Raw genomic sequence first — 14,858 nt, forward strand, 5'->3', positions numbered from 1 at the left:
CTCTGTACACGACCCTGATTGAATGATCAGGGAAATTCTTGAAGACCATATTGGGGAGCAGTTTGTCATTCTTGCAAGCCATAAGATTGCTGTCAGAGTTGGATTGGTTGAACGTAAGATAAATATCATAAATTGTTTCCTGAAAGACTTTGCTATAACATTACAGCAAGTTGATGAGGGTTTCAAGGTTAATGAATTAGAAGGTGAATTTAAAAGAGATTTAACGATCAACAATATTTCTCTAGGGGCATTAGGGGCCATTTTTATTTTATTGTCATAATAGGTTCTCTCCGCAGAAGTGATTTCACAATGATATTTCCTAATGGTCTCCCTATATTTTACTTTAGTTGTCTCTGAGTAATTGTTCCTCCATGGTCTTTGTTTTAGGGCTCCAATTTGCGGGGTACATCACAGAGCCAATTTGGGTTTGGAGTTCCTAGTTCGAGTTATTATGGGAATGCTCAAGATGATTTCAAAACTGCAGATTTTGGGGTCATCATAAATTTCTACTGTGTGTTCTAGCTCCGTTTTTCATAGAATGTCTGTATTACCAAATGTTTTTTGTCTGCATAATTAAATTCTGCTGGGAAAAGTAGGCCACTGGATGCTTTTGTCTAGTTGTGGGACTCCATTGGGACAAAACGTCTCCCATGGTAAGGTACCAGGTGTCTTTGTTTCCCACAATAAATGGAAGGTCAACATTTGGCTGCTGCAAAACAAGGGCAAAAGAAAAGCATTTCTGAAAAAGCAAGCTTGGTCAGACTCTCTGGAGTATACAAATAGTGTTGGTTTGCAGAGAAGTGTGTTAAAAAGCCTTACAATTTCAGAAAAATTATAAACAAATCTTCAATAAAAATTAGCAAAGTCTAAGAAGATTTGCATAATATTTACAGAAGATGGTACAGGCTATTTGATTATTGTGGAAACATTTTCCTCATCATCTGAATACTGTGAGAGTTCAAGAAAATACCCCAAGAATTATACAGAGGTTGTTTGAAATACACATTTATTGAGTGTAGCAACAATATGGTGGTCTCAGTCTCTGCAACACTGTCTAACACGTTTCCTAAGAAATCAGAGTAAATCAAGAAGTCTTCTTGGTGTACTAGACTGAACACATTAAAAAAATCTCAATGCTCGATCAATAAGATGGAGCTCTGCAGCAACCATAGGGCATAACTTTGATATTCAATTAGATCAAGTTTGTCAAAAATGTTTGCATGTTTGACCTGATCAAAAAGGACAGATATTAAAGGCAACTGGTATCTTTTTTTTGCAGTATTCCTGTTGACTATTCTCTAATTACATTAGCTCACCTCCTTCCTTGGGAACAGAAAAGAAGGCTGAAGAAGTAGGTGACTCTAATAGCCTGATAAATCAAATAACCTAATTTTCATCTATATATTGTCTAAGGTGTTCTGTTTCAGACACTGTAAATACATATACTAAGCTATAAAATACGGGTGATTCAGGTTCCAAATCAATTTTACAATCCTAGTGTCTGTATGAAAGTATTATGCTTGCTTCCTTCTTATCAAACATATAATGGAAGCTTTTATAACAATAATTTAATATAGTTATGTCACTAATATCCTAAGGTGTTATTACTGCTAATGTCTTTGAAGGGTGACTTGGAAGGATTCACCAGTTGGCAAACAATTGCTGGTTTAATAATCAGAATTCAGTTGTAAGGCCGCTGCTCAATCAATACCCAACTATGCAGGAGCCACCACGTCATGCCCCGTATCTATTTAAACTGTGGTGAAAATTCAAATCAATAGATATCTTTGATTGATGATTTCCAAAACATACCGAAGAAATCAAATCCAAATGGAACGTAGAGACCCTAAGGACAGCATTGGGCTGTTTACTGCCTTTGCCTCTTCAAGAATGCAATTACTGGCATCCATAAAGATTGAGCAAACTTACTATCCATATAATTTCCTGATAGCCGTTCCTGTCCATCTCACAAAATATGTTTTATAGGAAGTACCTTATGAGCATTTGAAGACTGTATGGAATTCACTCTGGCTTAAATTCTCCACTAGACAAGACCTTTCCCTTCATTTTTTTGTAAATATATTTTATTGGTTTTCGATACAAGTACTCATTGCCAACTTCCACAAGCAAAGTTGATGCTCCTATACAGTAGGATATAATCCATAATAGCACGTAAATGACAGTACAGTATAACATAACACCCTCCAATCTCCCACCCCTCTCCCAGAGTCATGACCAGGAGTATGCTAAATCTGGAGAAGTGGCAGTCACCCCATATAAGGGGGGTCAGCTGGCCAGAGATTGATGTGATAATCCAGAGGTAATTAAGACAGCTCCCTTCATGCCCAAGTAATCCAGTTTTCTGCCAACTGTAACTTTCCTAGATGTAACGATACACATCCTTGACTCTTAAGAACTTTAGGTTTACCTCAACGGCCTTTTACGAAATGTCCAGATTTACCATAATACATACATACATTTTGTAGAAGTCACTTTAGTCTTACTTCTTTAGGGAGAGGATCTTTCAAACTACTTAATTTCATTGGTGCAGGATCTTCAGAAGTTCTATTCTCTTCTGCTCATGGGAGTATTAAACTTTACTCTCAGTTTTGTTTTTCTCTTAGCTACATTCAGCTAAGTGATGATCTAGCTGCATTAAACAATCGATACGCTCAGTACACTTAGTTTAAGGGTTGACAACCTGTGCAAATATATCTTGTAGTTGACTGTTGTAGAGCAATTTCTTGGTTCATACCACAATTGCACCTGTGTGATGCAGCAATCATGAGCAATATGTCATTAGAAGATACCTTTGTAAAGGAACTGAAATGCTTACATAAGTAAGTATGAGACATACGAGGGACCACACTGACCGCAAGTTATGGCTTACTACATCACAACACCTCAAGACTGTGGCACTGTTAGCCCAAAATACCTAGCTCTGAATGGAAGACAGGCGTTTACACCTAGATATGCAACCCCATAACTCTATATCCAAAGTTTCCTGATGTGCTAGGTATACATCTGGCATTTCAAATTTATGTCTTGAATATTTATAATACCTCGAATAGAAAGTTTAGTTTATATTAATTAAGAATTCTGTGTTATCCATAAACAACTCTACCAGGTGATTGATTGAATGGTATTGGCCCCAAGTAAGACATATCGAATAAAATAAAGTAGAATTTGAGTTAAGAAAATAGTTTTCCATATCTGTGATTCCTTGTGCCACATTGATAACATAAAACAGTATGGTACTATTTATATTTAATTTCGGGATACCTGAACGACTTCGAAGTTGTCTTTGTAATGCCTCATTTTCTGCTTTTAGGATCTCTGCACTGCTTTCTTTTGTAGCAAGCTCTACTTGTATTGTATTTATTTCAGACTGCACCTCCTGCATAAGAGAAACAAATGAAATAAAATATGAAGCAGGTATTGTAAAGTCCACAATATCCTCACAGGTCTGTTTACTTTTCACGGCCTGCTCCTGTCAAGTCTGGTAAAGCGCTGGAAAAAAGCACTGCAGCTGTGAAATATCAAATTCAATTTTGACTTGAGTTGTTCATTCAATTTCAAAGGTCGTATTCACCGTAGAGCAGTGTACCCAATTGAATTGACAATGATTTGCCAAATTATAAATTATTGTAAATGATGTGAATTGTAAGCAATAACGCATTCGAACTCTGTTAATATGATTCATCTAAATAACAAAAGCTAAGTCGAATTAAGAGCCATAGATTTGAAAGCAAAAGTAAAATTGCATTAAGGCTCACGCCCTGACATTAATATGAGACATTAATTTCTCTTTAAATGTAGTCCATTATAAAGCAATTTTTATTTCACGTTGAATATCCGGTTCCATCATCTTGTAACAGCCAGATTCCAATTCAAACTCCAGTCCTTCAACTCAATTCAGCCAACACGTATTTCGTCTTTTGGGATGTATCCCATTGACTTCATCAGGGCTGTTTATTTCAAAGTCCCAAAATAGTACAAAAGCAGAGTATGTCTCACTCCTTGGTTCCTCATATCTCTGAATTACGCATAATTACCCAGATTTAATAACTGCCACAATCGACCGTATAAGTTTATATTAAAATGAAAAGTCCTTTGCCTTTAATTAGGAAACTGTATCCATAAACTCATATCCACGAAGAAACGTGCTGCATACTCGCATCGCGTTTCTTCGTGGATATGAGTTTACTGGGGCCAGTAAGGGAGGCTGGTAATTCCAGATATTTCTGTGGGGGGAGCACTCCAGACGTTTCTCCTGCTTCAAAGTGGGCACCAGGTGCAAATATTGGACCTTTAGCTCCAACTCTTCAGTACACATCTGGACTCATGAAAGACTCAGAAGAAGGACTCCTGTGCTGCTCTGCTGGAAGAACGACTGCTACTCTGTTGCCCTCCTACTCTGCTGTCCTGTTGCCTGAGTGAGAAGGACTAGACCTGAACTCAGGACCACCAGAGTGACGCCAAGGGCTAGATGGCAGGCCTGATGATCAGAGCGTCAGGGATAGAAAATCCTCCAACTAACTTGAACCCTGTACCTGGACTGTGCCTGCTGTGAGGCTTTCCCCCCAAAAGGTGCCACCCCAGTCTTGGACCCTTGGAAGTGGGCATGAAGGTGTTCTGCCAGACGTGCTATGCACCTAGTACAACCAATGAAGTGTGATGCATCATCTTGCAGCTTTGCATCAGAACGGCTGCTGGATGACACATTCCTGGCACAGGATCTTGCAACTCCTCAGAACCAAAGCTGTGTGAGGCATCCTCGATGTAGGACTGGCATCTCAACACCGCAGCTCCTTGGAACTGCTTCTATACATCACATCCTCGACGGGGGACCTTGCAAAGCTCCACACCCAGGATTTAAACTACTTTGTTCAGCAGGCCTAACTTGGTCCCTGTATTCGTCCTATGCTCTATCACGGTCAGTCTAAACTTGTGACTTTGCCCAGTCTGCTGCGAGAAGATTACCACAGTTGCTGCATTGTGCTTTTAGGCACCATGTTTACCTAATTCTTTAAAATTGCATATCCATGGTTGTACTAATGGATTTTTCTTTGTTTTGATGTCAAATAATTTATTACAATGTACTTTATTTGTCCACATTGGGGTGAAGTTTTTATGGTGTTGTGTACTCACTTTATATATGTTTGTGTGCTGCATAAATAGTTTATATGTTGCCTTTAAGTTAAGCCGAACCATGGCAAGATAGGCTGATAAAACCGTCTTAAGAACCAAACACTTATTCTTTACTAACTGATTAAAGCCAACGCACAGCAGAAAGCGATCTTGCTTTATAATATGCGATTTGGTCCTTCAAATTCAGTTTCTTCTCAAACAATTATCCTTATTTACTACCTCTCTTTCGATACACCCTAGATGACATGTGTAATTCAAATCTCCTTTACCAAAAGTCAATACCTTCGTTTTATGCATACTTAATATCGTTTTTCTTAATGGAAAACTTAAAAAAAAACATATCTAGTTTCCTCTGAAGACCTTTTTCTGTCTGAACCTATTTCAGATTGAATTAGTTTATACACTGCAGAGAATCTGGGAATATTAAAATCGTATTCGATCTTTTAGCAGTGTATTTAGTAAGCAATAGCTCATTCCAACTGTGTTAACAGGATACATCTAAAAATACAGAAAGCTAAATAGGAGTACGAGCCACAGATGTGAAAGCCCAAGTAATTTACTTAGTCATAACAGGAAGATCCTTACTTAATGAAAACAAACACCAACAACATGTAGGAAACAGGGCTATGGCTTCCGTGTTAAGACTGGGCCTTACTGTCATTTGTATAGGAACGCCCTCAAATATTGCACCAGAAGGCTGTGCGTGATATGCTGTCTGACTTGAAGAATCTACGCAGGTGTCAAGTGGCTGATGTGAAGGCAACGTCTGTCAAGGGCAGTTAATCTATAAATTGATGAACATTTCTGCATTTCTGTCGTAGCTGGTCTCCTCGGATGGATGGTACCTCAACACAGGAAATGACACCAAATGTGGACTAACAGAGCTGACCAGTTAGCCATTTTCATGGTACAGCCATTCAATTTTTTATAATTGGCCAAATGAATGCTATTTCCTGCATTAATTCCTATTTAAAGTATCTCAGCTGGTCTTAGGTTGCTCATTCTTTTACACAGATTTATTGTGTGGAACCCGCTGTCTGCAGAAGAAATTAGCTTTAAAAATATCGCATCTGCTGGAGCCACGTTGTTTTAACAGCTTCTTTGTTTTGTACGTTCATGTTAATTTGGTCTCACTCCCATACCTGGAAACGAATTCCTAATTCAGCTTCTAAAAGATTTATGCACATATCTATTTACAGGGCTTTCTGCCTCCTTCTCATGATAAAGCTGTGCACCCATGGCATTAAGTTTCAGTCACATATACTTCCTTTTGATGTTTTAGTATGGAATGTCTATTAAATTGTCATGTGGGCGGGGGCAGCATTAGATGCTCAACTGCTGCAAGGAGGAATCTTTGATGGTTTGTAGAGAGAAATAGCAATTTGATTATTTTGCTTAACAAATATGTTCAGACTTCAAGTAGGCTTGGGAGAGGATGTTCCTTACAATGTAAATAAACACAGTCTAAGGAAAACTTTTGACAGCCCAACACAGTCAAAGAAAACATCTGATTGCATCTGTCATGTTGATCCTAAAACATTTGCATGCGTTAACTATATGTCTTAGTCTAAAATCACAAAGTAATCGATACCTGTTGGGAAATTTTTGAGATTCTACCGTTCATAGAATGGCTGAAGCACTTCTGTGCTTGACTGGGGCTTGAAATAACATCTGTCAGTGCTACAATATTCTTTAGCGAAGCAGTTAACTTGCTCAATAAAAGGAAAAACTGTGGATTTTAATGCAACTGTCCAAAGCTCAGTGAACAGAATTTATTTATGTATATATTTAACCTAGTGATGCTGTCTAGATTATGACTGACAATTTCTGTACACTGTGTATTGATGGGCCCTCAGAGAGTATCCACTTTTAAATACCGTGATTTAAAAAAAAATGGAAGAGAGGCAATATTTGTGGCCAAGTGTGGACGTGAACGTAGCTCATGTAATTTGCTGCAGCATAATTAATAAAAATTAGGTAGGATTACGTGGAATTACATGAGGAGCATAATCCTGCATTTAGCACCCTTGCTTCCGAAATGAACACGAAGATGCATTTTGTGCTTTAAAAATAGTGCTAAATGAAACAGAACATGAACAGCAGCAGCAACCAGTCACTTTCGCTCTGTTACTGTGCTCTTGGGTAAATATTTTTGACCCAGATTTCTCCAAATGATACAAACTGGCATAATCTTGTAATTTAAGGTAATTTCACCTCACAAGAGAAACATGAAATTACAAAATTACTCTGATTACTCTGGTTTAAATACAATTTCGCCCATGCCTCGTTAGGATCTGTTAGAAATGGGGTCTCTAGTTGGCAGTCGGTTTGCACCCTGTCCAAGTAGGGACCCTCACTCTAGTCAGCATAAGGGAGATACCCGCTCAGATAACCCCTGCTCACCCCCTTGGTAGCTTGGCAGGAGCAGTCAGGCTTATCTCAGAAGCAATGTGTAAAGCATTTGCACATAACACACAGTAGTAATTTAAAACACTACAAAAGGACACCACACCAGTTTTAGAAAAATGGCCAATATTTATCGATATAACACAAGACCAAATACGATAAAATCCAACATACAATAATAAAAATATGAATTCTGGAAGACTTACTCAAAAATACAGTTCCCTGAAGTCGATAGCTCCACCGGGGGCTTTCACCGCGTCGTGATCAACAGAACCAACAGTTCAGGACGGCCGTGGCGTCGCGGGCCAGCTACAGTGTCGGGAAGACTCACAAACAGTACCTTTGGAATTGCAGGCCATCGTGATACTCGCAGTGGGCTCCAGAGAGCGGCGTCGCTGGCATCGCAGTGTCGATTGCAGAGTCTGTGCGGGAGTCATCAGGCCCTCGAAGTCACACATGTTACGATTGAACTCCGGGCTGATGAAGTCAGGAGCGCTGGTGTGGATGGCATCAGGGCTGCGATGCAAAGCAGGATGATGCGACATGTGGTGCCCACAGGTCACGGTGCAGGCAGCAGCTCGGTAACGGCATACATCGGCGTCAGTGAGACCAGGACTGCAGTGTGAAGGTCACGGTGCAGGCAGCGGCATTGTCGTTGCTGAAGCGCTGTCGCCTGTAGGCCCAAGCCGGCAGTGTGGGACGGTGCTTCGTGACCCTCACGAGTGGTGCCCACAGGCCACGGTGCAGGCAAGGACGCCTGGTGATGACACTGGAGTCAATGAGGCTGGCATCGGTGAACCGGGGCTGCGGTGCACGACGGTGCTTTGTGTACCTCACGAGCGGTGTTCACAGGCCACGGTGCAGGCAGCGGCACCGGTGTCAGCAGGAGCGTCGTCATCGGGGATGCCCCGGCTGTGGTGTGAGCAGGCAATGCCAGAATGCGGGGCCCACATGTCGCGGTGCGAGCAGCGGCTCTGTGAAGTCGTCCGATGACGGTGCCAGTGAGACCAGGGTCACAGTGTGAAGCAGGGCAGTGCTGCTCCGTGTGGCGTCGGCAGGTCACGGTGCAGGCCAGTGGCTTCGTTGGTGGCGTCACAGTGGTTTCTTCTCTTGAACAGCACTAAACACACAGCTCCCAGTGCTGCAGGTGGAGGAAACTGAAGTCTTTGGTGTCCCTGAGACTTCCAACAGGAGGCAAGCTCTACTCCAAGCCCTTGGAGAACTTTCTCAAGCAGGACACACAGCAAAGTTCACCCTTTGCACTCTTTTCAGGCAGAAGCAGCAACTGCAGCCCAGTCCAGCAAAGCAACACAGAAAAGGGGCAGTACTCCTCCTCCAGCTCTTCAGCTCTTCTCCTTGGCAGAGGTTCCTCTTGATTCCAGAAAGATTCTAAAAGTCTGGGGTTTTGGGTCTACTACTTATACCCCTTTCTGCCTTTGAAGTTCGCAAACTTCAAAGCAAAGTCTCACGTGTTTGCAAGATCCTTCCTTGTCCAGGCCAGGCCCCAGACACATACCAGAGGGTTGGAGACAGCAGTGTGTGAGGGCATGCACAGCGCTTTCAGGTCTGAGTGACCACTCCTCCCCTCTCTCTCAGCACAGATGGCTCTTCAGGATATGCAGGCTACACCCCAGCTCCCTTTGTGTCATAGAGGAGAGTTGTAAACAGCCCAAGTGTCAAACTGACCTAGACGGGGAATCCACAAACAGGCATCATCACAGGATGGTTTAAGCAAGAAAATGCCTACTTTCTAAAAGTGGCATTTTCAAACTCACAATCCAAAAACCAACTTCACTAAAAGATGTATTTTTTAATTATGATTTCAGAGACCCTAAATTCCATATTTCTATCTGCCCTCAAAGGGAAATTGCGCTTTAAAGTTATTTAAAGGCAGCCCCCATGTTAACCTATGAGGGAGATAGGCCTTGCAACACTGAAAACCGAATTTGGCAGTATTTCGCTGTTAGGACATGTAAAACACACCAGGACATGTCCCACCTTTTAAATGCACTGCACCCTGCCCATGGGGCTACCTAGGGGCTTCCTTAGGGGTGCCTTAAATGTAGTAAAAGGGAAGGTTTTAGGCCTGGCAAGTGGGTACACTTGCCAAGTCAAATTGGCAGTTTAAAACTGCACACACAGACCCTGCAGTGGCAGGTCGAAGCCTTGTTTACTGGGCTACTAATGTGGGTGGCATAACCAGTGCTGCAGATCCACTAGTAGCATTTGATTTACAGGCCTTGGTAACCTCTAGTGCACTTTATTAGGGACTTACCAGTAAATCAAATATGCCAATCATGGATAAACCAAGCACCAATACAATTTACATAGGGAGAACTTGCACTTTAGCACGGATCAGCAGTGACAAAGTGTGCAGAGATGATAAACCAGTATACCATAAAACAGGAGGTCAGAAGGCAAAAAGACAAGGGAGACACGCCAAAAAGCTGCTAGGTCTAACAGGATCTCTATATTGAGAAGCAAGATCATTACATGTATATGATTTCACATTGGATGGCCACAATCATATTACATAGTAAGCATAAAGTTCTTGTCCAAATTGTGAATAATCCCTTTATAGTCTAAGGTGTGAGGGCCTATCAACGTTTAATTAAAACAAACACGCTTTTACAATTGTAAATGGGCTAATGTTTGCATTTTAAATTATGATGATTATTAGTCAACTCACTGTAGGTCGTTACTAGGATTAACTATGCCTGTGTATTGCACAGTATGTATATGTTCTGGTCTTTAATATAGATTTTAACAAATGGAAGCACAACATTGACATCTCTAAAACACTACAAAAGAATGGGAGTACCAGGTACATTTAAAAAAAATATACTCTCTTGCAAAGTGAGAATATAGAACTCAGTAACTTCCTAATGAACGTAGCAAGCCATGCATAAAATAATTTTTTAAAATCATAAACATATTTTTTGCATATATGTTAAACCCTACAAATGAAATATGTGGCGGAGGTGTCTAAATGTCTGAAGACCAACTTGCTCAAATTTAACAAGACGGGGGTACTGTGGATTAAACATTCCTATATCCTATATTTATTGCTATTGGACTTTTGGCCTTGCAGTTGGTTGACCGTGCCAATGGTAAAAAAATCTGGGGATCTACGTGGTACCAGAACTTTCCCGGGTAACTCAAGTAAAACATGTGGCATCAATGTGTTTTTTCTTCTAAAAGTGCTTAGGAAGACTCTTCCCTTTCTTCCCAAACCTGTACACTGAGTGGTGTTCCAGGCGACTATACTATGTTGTTTGGACTATTGTAACACTCTATTCCTGGGGCTGGATGAATGCCTTCTCAAGAAGCTTCAAATATTATAAAATGCTACTGGCCTTGGAGTCTCCCTCACTTCTCTTCCACCATTGAGGCTTTAAAATCTTTGCACTAGTTCCCAGCGAAAAGAATGTTATTTTAAGTCCCTCTGCCTTGTGTTTAAAGCACCTCATCACAGATCTGATTATTTGATTTAGAAATTTCGCAAATCTGTACCTTCACGCTAACTATGCTCCTCTGGAGATCAACTGCTGGCTGTGAATAGATTCAAACGGGCTTACTAAGGTGGCAAATCCTTTTCAGTAAGAGGGGGTAAAGCTCAGGAATTTGCTACCATGCCCCATACGGCTTGCCCCTTCCTTATTTAAGTTCAGGAAGGCATTAAATACATTTCTTTTTAATAATTATGATTTGTGAAGCTGAATTCCAGTAGTATAACAGCACTGTCTACTTGTTTCATATGAGGGTCTCTTTTTTGTTGGTTTACAACATGCCAGGACACCACCTGCTCTATTTGTGCTTTACAAATTTGGTATAATAAAATAACATAATGCAACAGATAAAAGTACTTGGAGAGTTGCTAGATGGGATTTGCCAGGTTCACCTAGCTACTACTGCTAGACCAGAGTAAAAGAAACCATGGACAAATATCACAATTATGCTTTATTGTTTACCACTGGAAGACTACATCTCTCTCATTTGCAGAATCTGCATTTGCCTTTCACTCCTCTATTGGCTTTCAATCTCAAATTATTTTGGGTTTCAATCTCAAATTGCTCTTATATTACATGATAACTGTAAGCATTGCACCACCTGTTTGCAAGGGAATTGCAAGAATTAGGAGGTCACCTCAACAAAAACAACATTCCTGTACAACAGTCTTGAGTCAGTTTATCCTGAACTAAGGGCAACTAAGGAAACTAGACCATGATTAATGGAGAAGTAGTTGGAAGGTATTTTTGCAGAAACAGAGACCAAACCAACTAAAGAATTTATCCTAGCCTTGGCTAAACTTACACTGAAATAGAGATTCCTACAAAAGGATTTGTTTGAGTTTTATATAGTGCAAACTTGACCCAAAGGCGCTTTACATGAGCACCAGTAACATTACACAAGGACACATTCATTTTTGTAGGCATGGGGAAATTACATGATTTGCCCAGAATCAAAGGATGTTAAGCAGATGCCAAGATTCGAACCTGGTTCCTTAGCTCCCAAGTTGGCAGCTCTGGCCATTGCACCACATCCTCTCCCCTAATGGGGCTGTCTGGAAACGTCCTAAAATGGTTCACATTCTATCTACAAAACAGGACACAATTTTTCAGATTAGTGAGTTTGCTCACTAACCCGCCTCCAGTCGGACTTGAAGTCCCCCAAGGCTCCATTGTCTCCCCAATACTCTTTAGCCTTTACTGACAGAGATCCAGAAGCAGGTCTACCTTTCCTACCACATGTATGCGGATGATACACAGATTTACCTAAAGATATCCTCACTAGAGGACGTTATATGTCTCAACTACACAGTACAGCTAACCCAAATGTGGTTAGTGCTGAATCATCTCAAATTGAATTCTCTGAAGACTGAATTCCGACTCATCTATCCATCTCACTGTTTCCCTCCCCTACAAGAAGGCTCATCACTTGAATGCTTTAAATTGCAATACCACCATCGCCATATCTACAAAATTCCTTGGCACAACATTCACAGAAAACTGAACATGCAAGCCCCCATTAGCGCAGCCACACCAGCTGCACTCTTGCATCTTAGACTAAAGAAGTTGAAACCATTCATCCAGACTACCAACCTCAAAACAGCAGTACAGTCCCCAGCATGATCTAGGCTGGACTATGGTAATGCAACTCTATCAGGTAGTCCCAAATCAAAACTTGCACATCTAAAGGCAACCCTTAACACCACAACAAGACTGATAACGGGCCTGAGGCATTTTGACCACATCACACCATCTCTTGCCTACAATGGCTCCAAGTTGAAGCTAGCATCATCCTTAAGATAGCATAATGCCTGATGCATAAATCCCTGTGGTATGGTACACCTGTATGCCTAGCCCTAAATCTAACTTAATCAGGGGGTAGTAACTCTCTTAGAAGTGTGAGCCATCTTCTACTACAACCAATGTGATTTAGGAAAACATTGACTCAATCTTGTGCTTTTTCAAGTGCGGCAAGCAAAATATGGAACTCTCTTAAACTGGAGACTCAGCTGAACCCCTCAATCACAGTTTTCAAAAGCGAGGTGAAAGGATTTCATTTAACAGATTCCTCCCTGGTTGCATCTGACTGTGACTCAGCACTATAACCACACAACATCACACTACACTCTACACCTCAAACAGCAACGTAACTGCAACTGAACCTTGATCTGAGGATGAGGATATGGAGTTAATTGATGATGATACAACATATCTCCCATTATGCATGACTGGACAAAGTTATTGTTTCTTATCTTTTCTTATCAACAAGATGTTCTCTTTTGCTTATGTATGTAATAACAATCACCTTTGCTCTGTACAGCGCTCTGATATATTTGGGACACATTTGGGCTTTATAGAACTGTCAAAAATAAATAAGTAAACAAATAAGGATTATTTTTACAAACAACAAAAATGCACCACCATGGGTTTTATTGTAGCCCCTAAACTGACAAATGTATCTCTATCAGTTTCAAGGAGAAATGGTATGTTTAATAATTCCTTTGCCATTCATCACAAGATTTAAATCTGCCTATTGATGATGGTTTCTGAATCTGAGTGTCACAAGAAGACAAGGGCTTCTTCTGGATCACCAGATCAATTATTTATGACACAGTCTAGGTCAGAAAATAATAAAATGCTCAGGACCTATAAACAAAACAGGGAGGTATGACACTGATCACATTATTGATAGAAAACCAACTGAAAAGCTGAGAGCATCAAACCGAGGGGAGCTTTGAAGGCCCCCTCCTTGTTTTCACTCCTTCTCTGTAAAGTCACCTGCTGGCAGCTCATGTGTGTTAGAAAAAATCGAAATAAGTATAAATATACTGGATCAAGCCCAACTCCTGATGCACATTAGCTAGACAAACTAGCTAGATTGATGGCTGGCACTACCGGGAAGTGGACGCCAGGTGAACTAGGAAGAACCTAGTGATGAATATTTCTTAAGGAGTTCCCCTTGCAGTGTACTTCTATGGAACCTGAATGGGTTTATACCAGAGAAAACCAGCCATAAGAACTGGTAGAGGCCTGCTTACAACAGATGATCCTGATGAAGGTGGTTGGGGCTTTATCCTGCTGGAATTTTTCATACTAGGTTTTTGACCTTCTTTGGTCTTAACTTCCTTCTTTTTAATGTATCTTTTTCTTTGTTAAGGCCTTTAGTACAAACTATAGGTTAAAGTAGGTGCCGAATTCCACAAGGTCAATGTTCAGACCAAAATCATCTGAACATTGACTGCACTTTCTGAGCCCACAGATAAAAACAATTGCTTCAAACAAAATGAATCAAATGTTAGAGAGAGACAAAAATAACCACAACAGACCTTTACAAACATAGTAAATCAGTATGCAAGAATAGGGAAACAGATACAAGAGAGAGAAGAAATGAATCAAAATAAACGCACATATAAAGGAGCGGCAACAAAGCTCAAACTGATACAAGGAGTTGGGATACGCAACGTACAGTATAACTTTGCCACAGAGTACAACATTAAGAGAGCACATGCTAGACAGAGCACATGTATGTATGTATGCACCAGATGCACACAGGTACATATGCATTCATTGCCTATATATGGTAACCAAGTTTTCATTCAAGAAAGGTGGCAGCACAAAATAGTACAAAGATAAAGAAATAAAACAGTTACATTTACCTTCATGGTGTTCAACATTTTTTCTGCTTCGGATGTGATTTTTGGTTGAATACTTGTAGCTTTCTGTGCCTGTCCCTTTGTTTACAAAACAATGTTAAGGAACATTTTTGCTTGAATTCATTTTTCTATCGTTTTT

General features: G+C 40.5%; 1 protein-coding gene across 1 annotated transcript in view; it reads right to left on the bottom strand.

The window, feature by feature from the left end:
* LOC138282619 (myosin heavy chain, clone 203-like) overlaps positions 1-14,858 on the bottom strand; it is a 262,838-nt gene that overhangs the window by 148,908 nt on the left and 99,072 nt on the right. The window contains exons 4-5 of the mRNA XM_069220406.1: positions 14,723-14,800; positions 3,283-3,397 (exon numbers count right to left, since the gene is read on the bottom strand). Of these exons, the coding sequence (XP_069076507.1) occupies positions 3,283-3,397; positions 14,723-14,800 (193 nt within the window). The remainder of the gene's footprint in view (positions 1-3,282; positions 3,398-14,722; positions 14,801-14,858) is intronic.

This window comes from Pleurodeles waltl, chromosome 2_2, assembly GCF_031143425.1.
Source record: "Pleurodeles waltl isolate 20211129_DDA chromosome 2_2, aPleWal1.hap1.20221129, whole genome shotgun sequence".
NCBI classification, from domain to species: Eukaryota; Metazoa; Chordata; class Amphibia; order Caudata; family Salamandridae; genus Pleurodeles; species Pleurodeles waltl.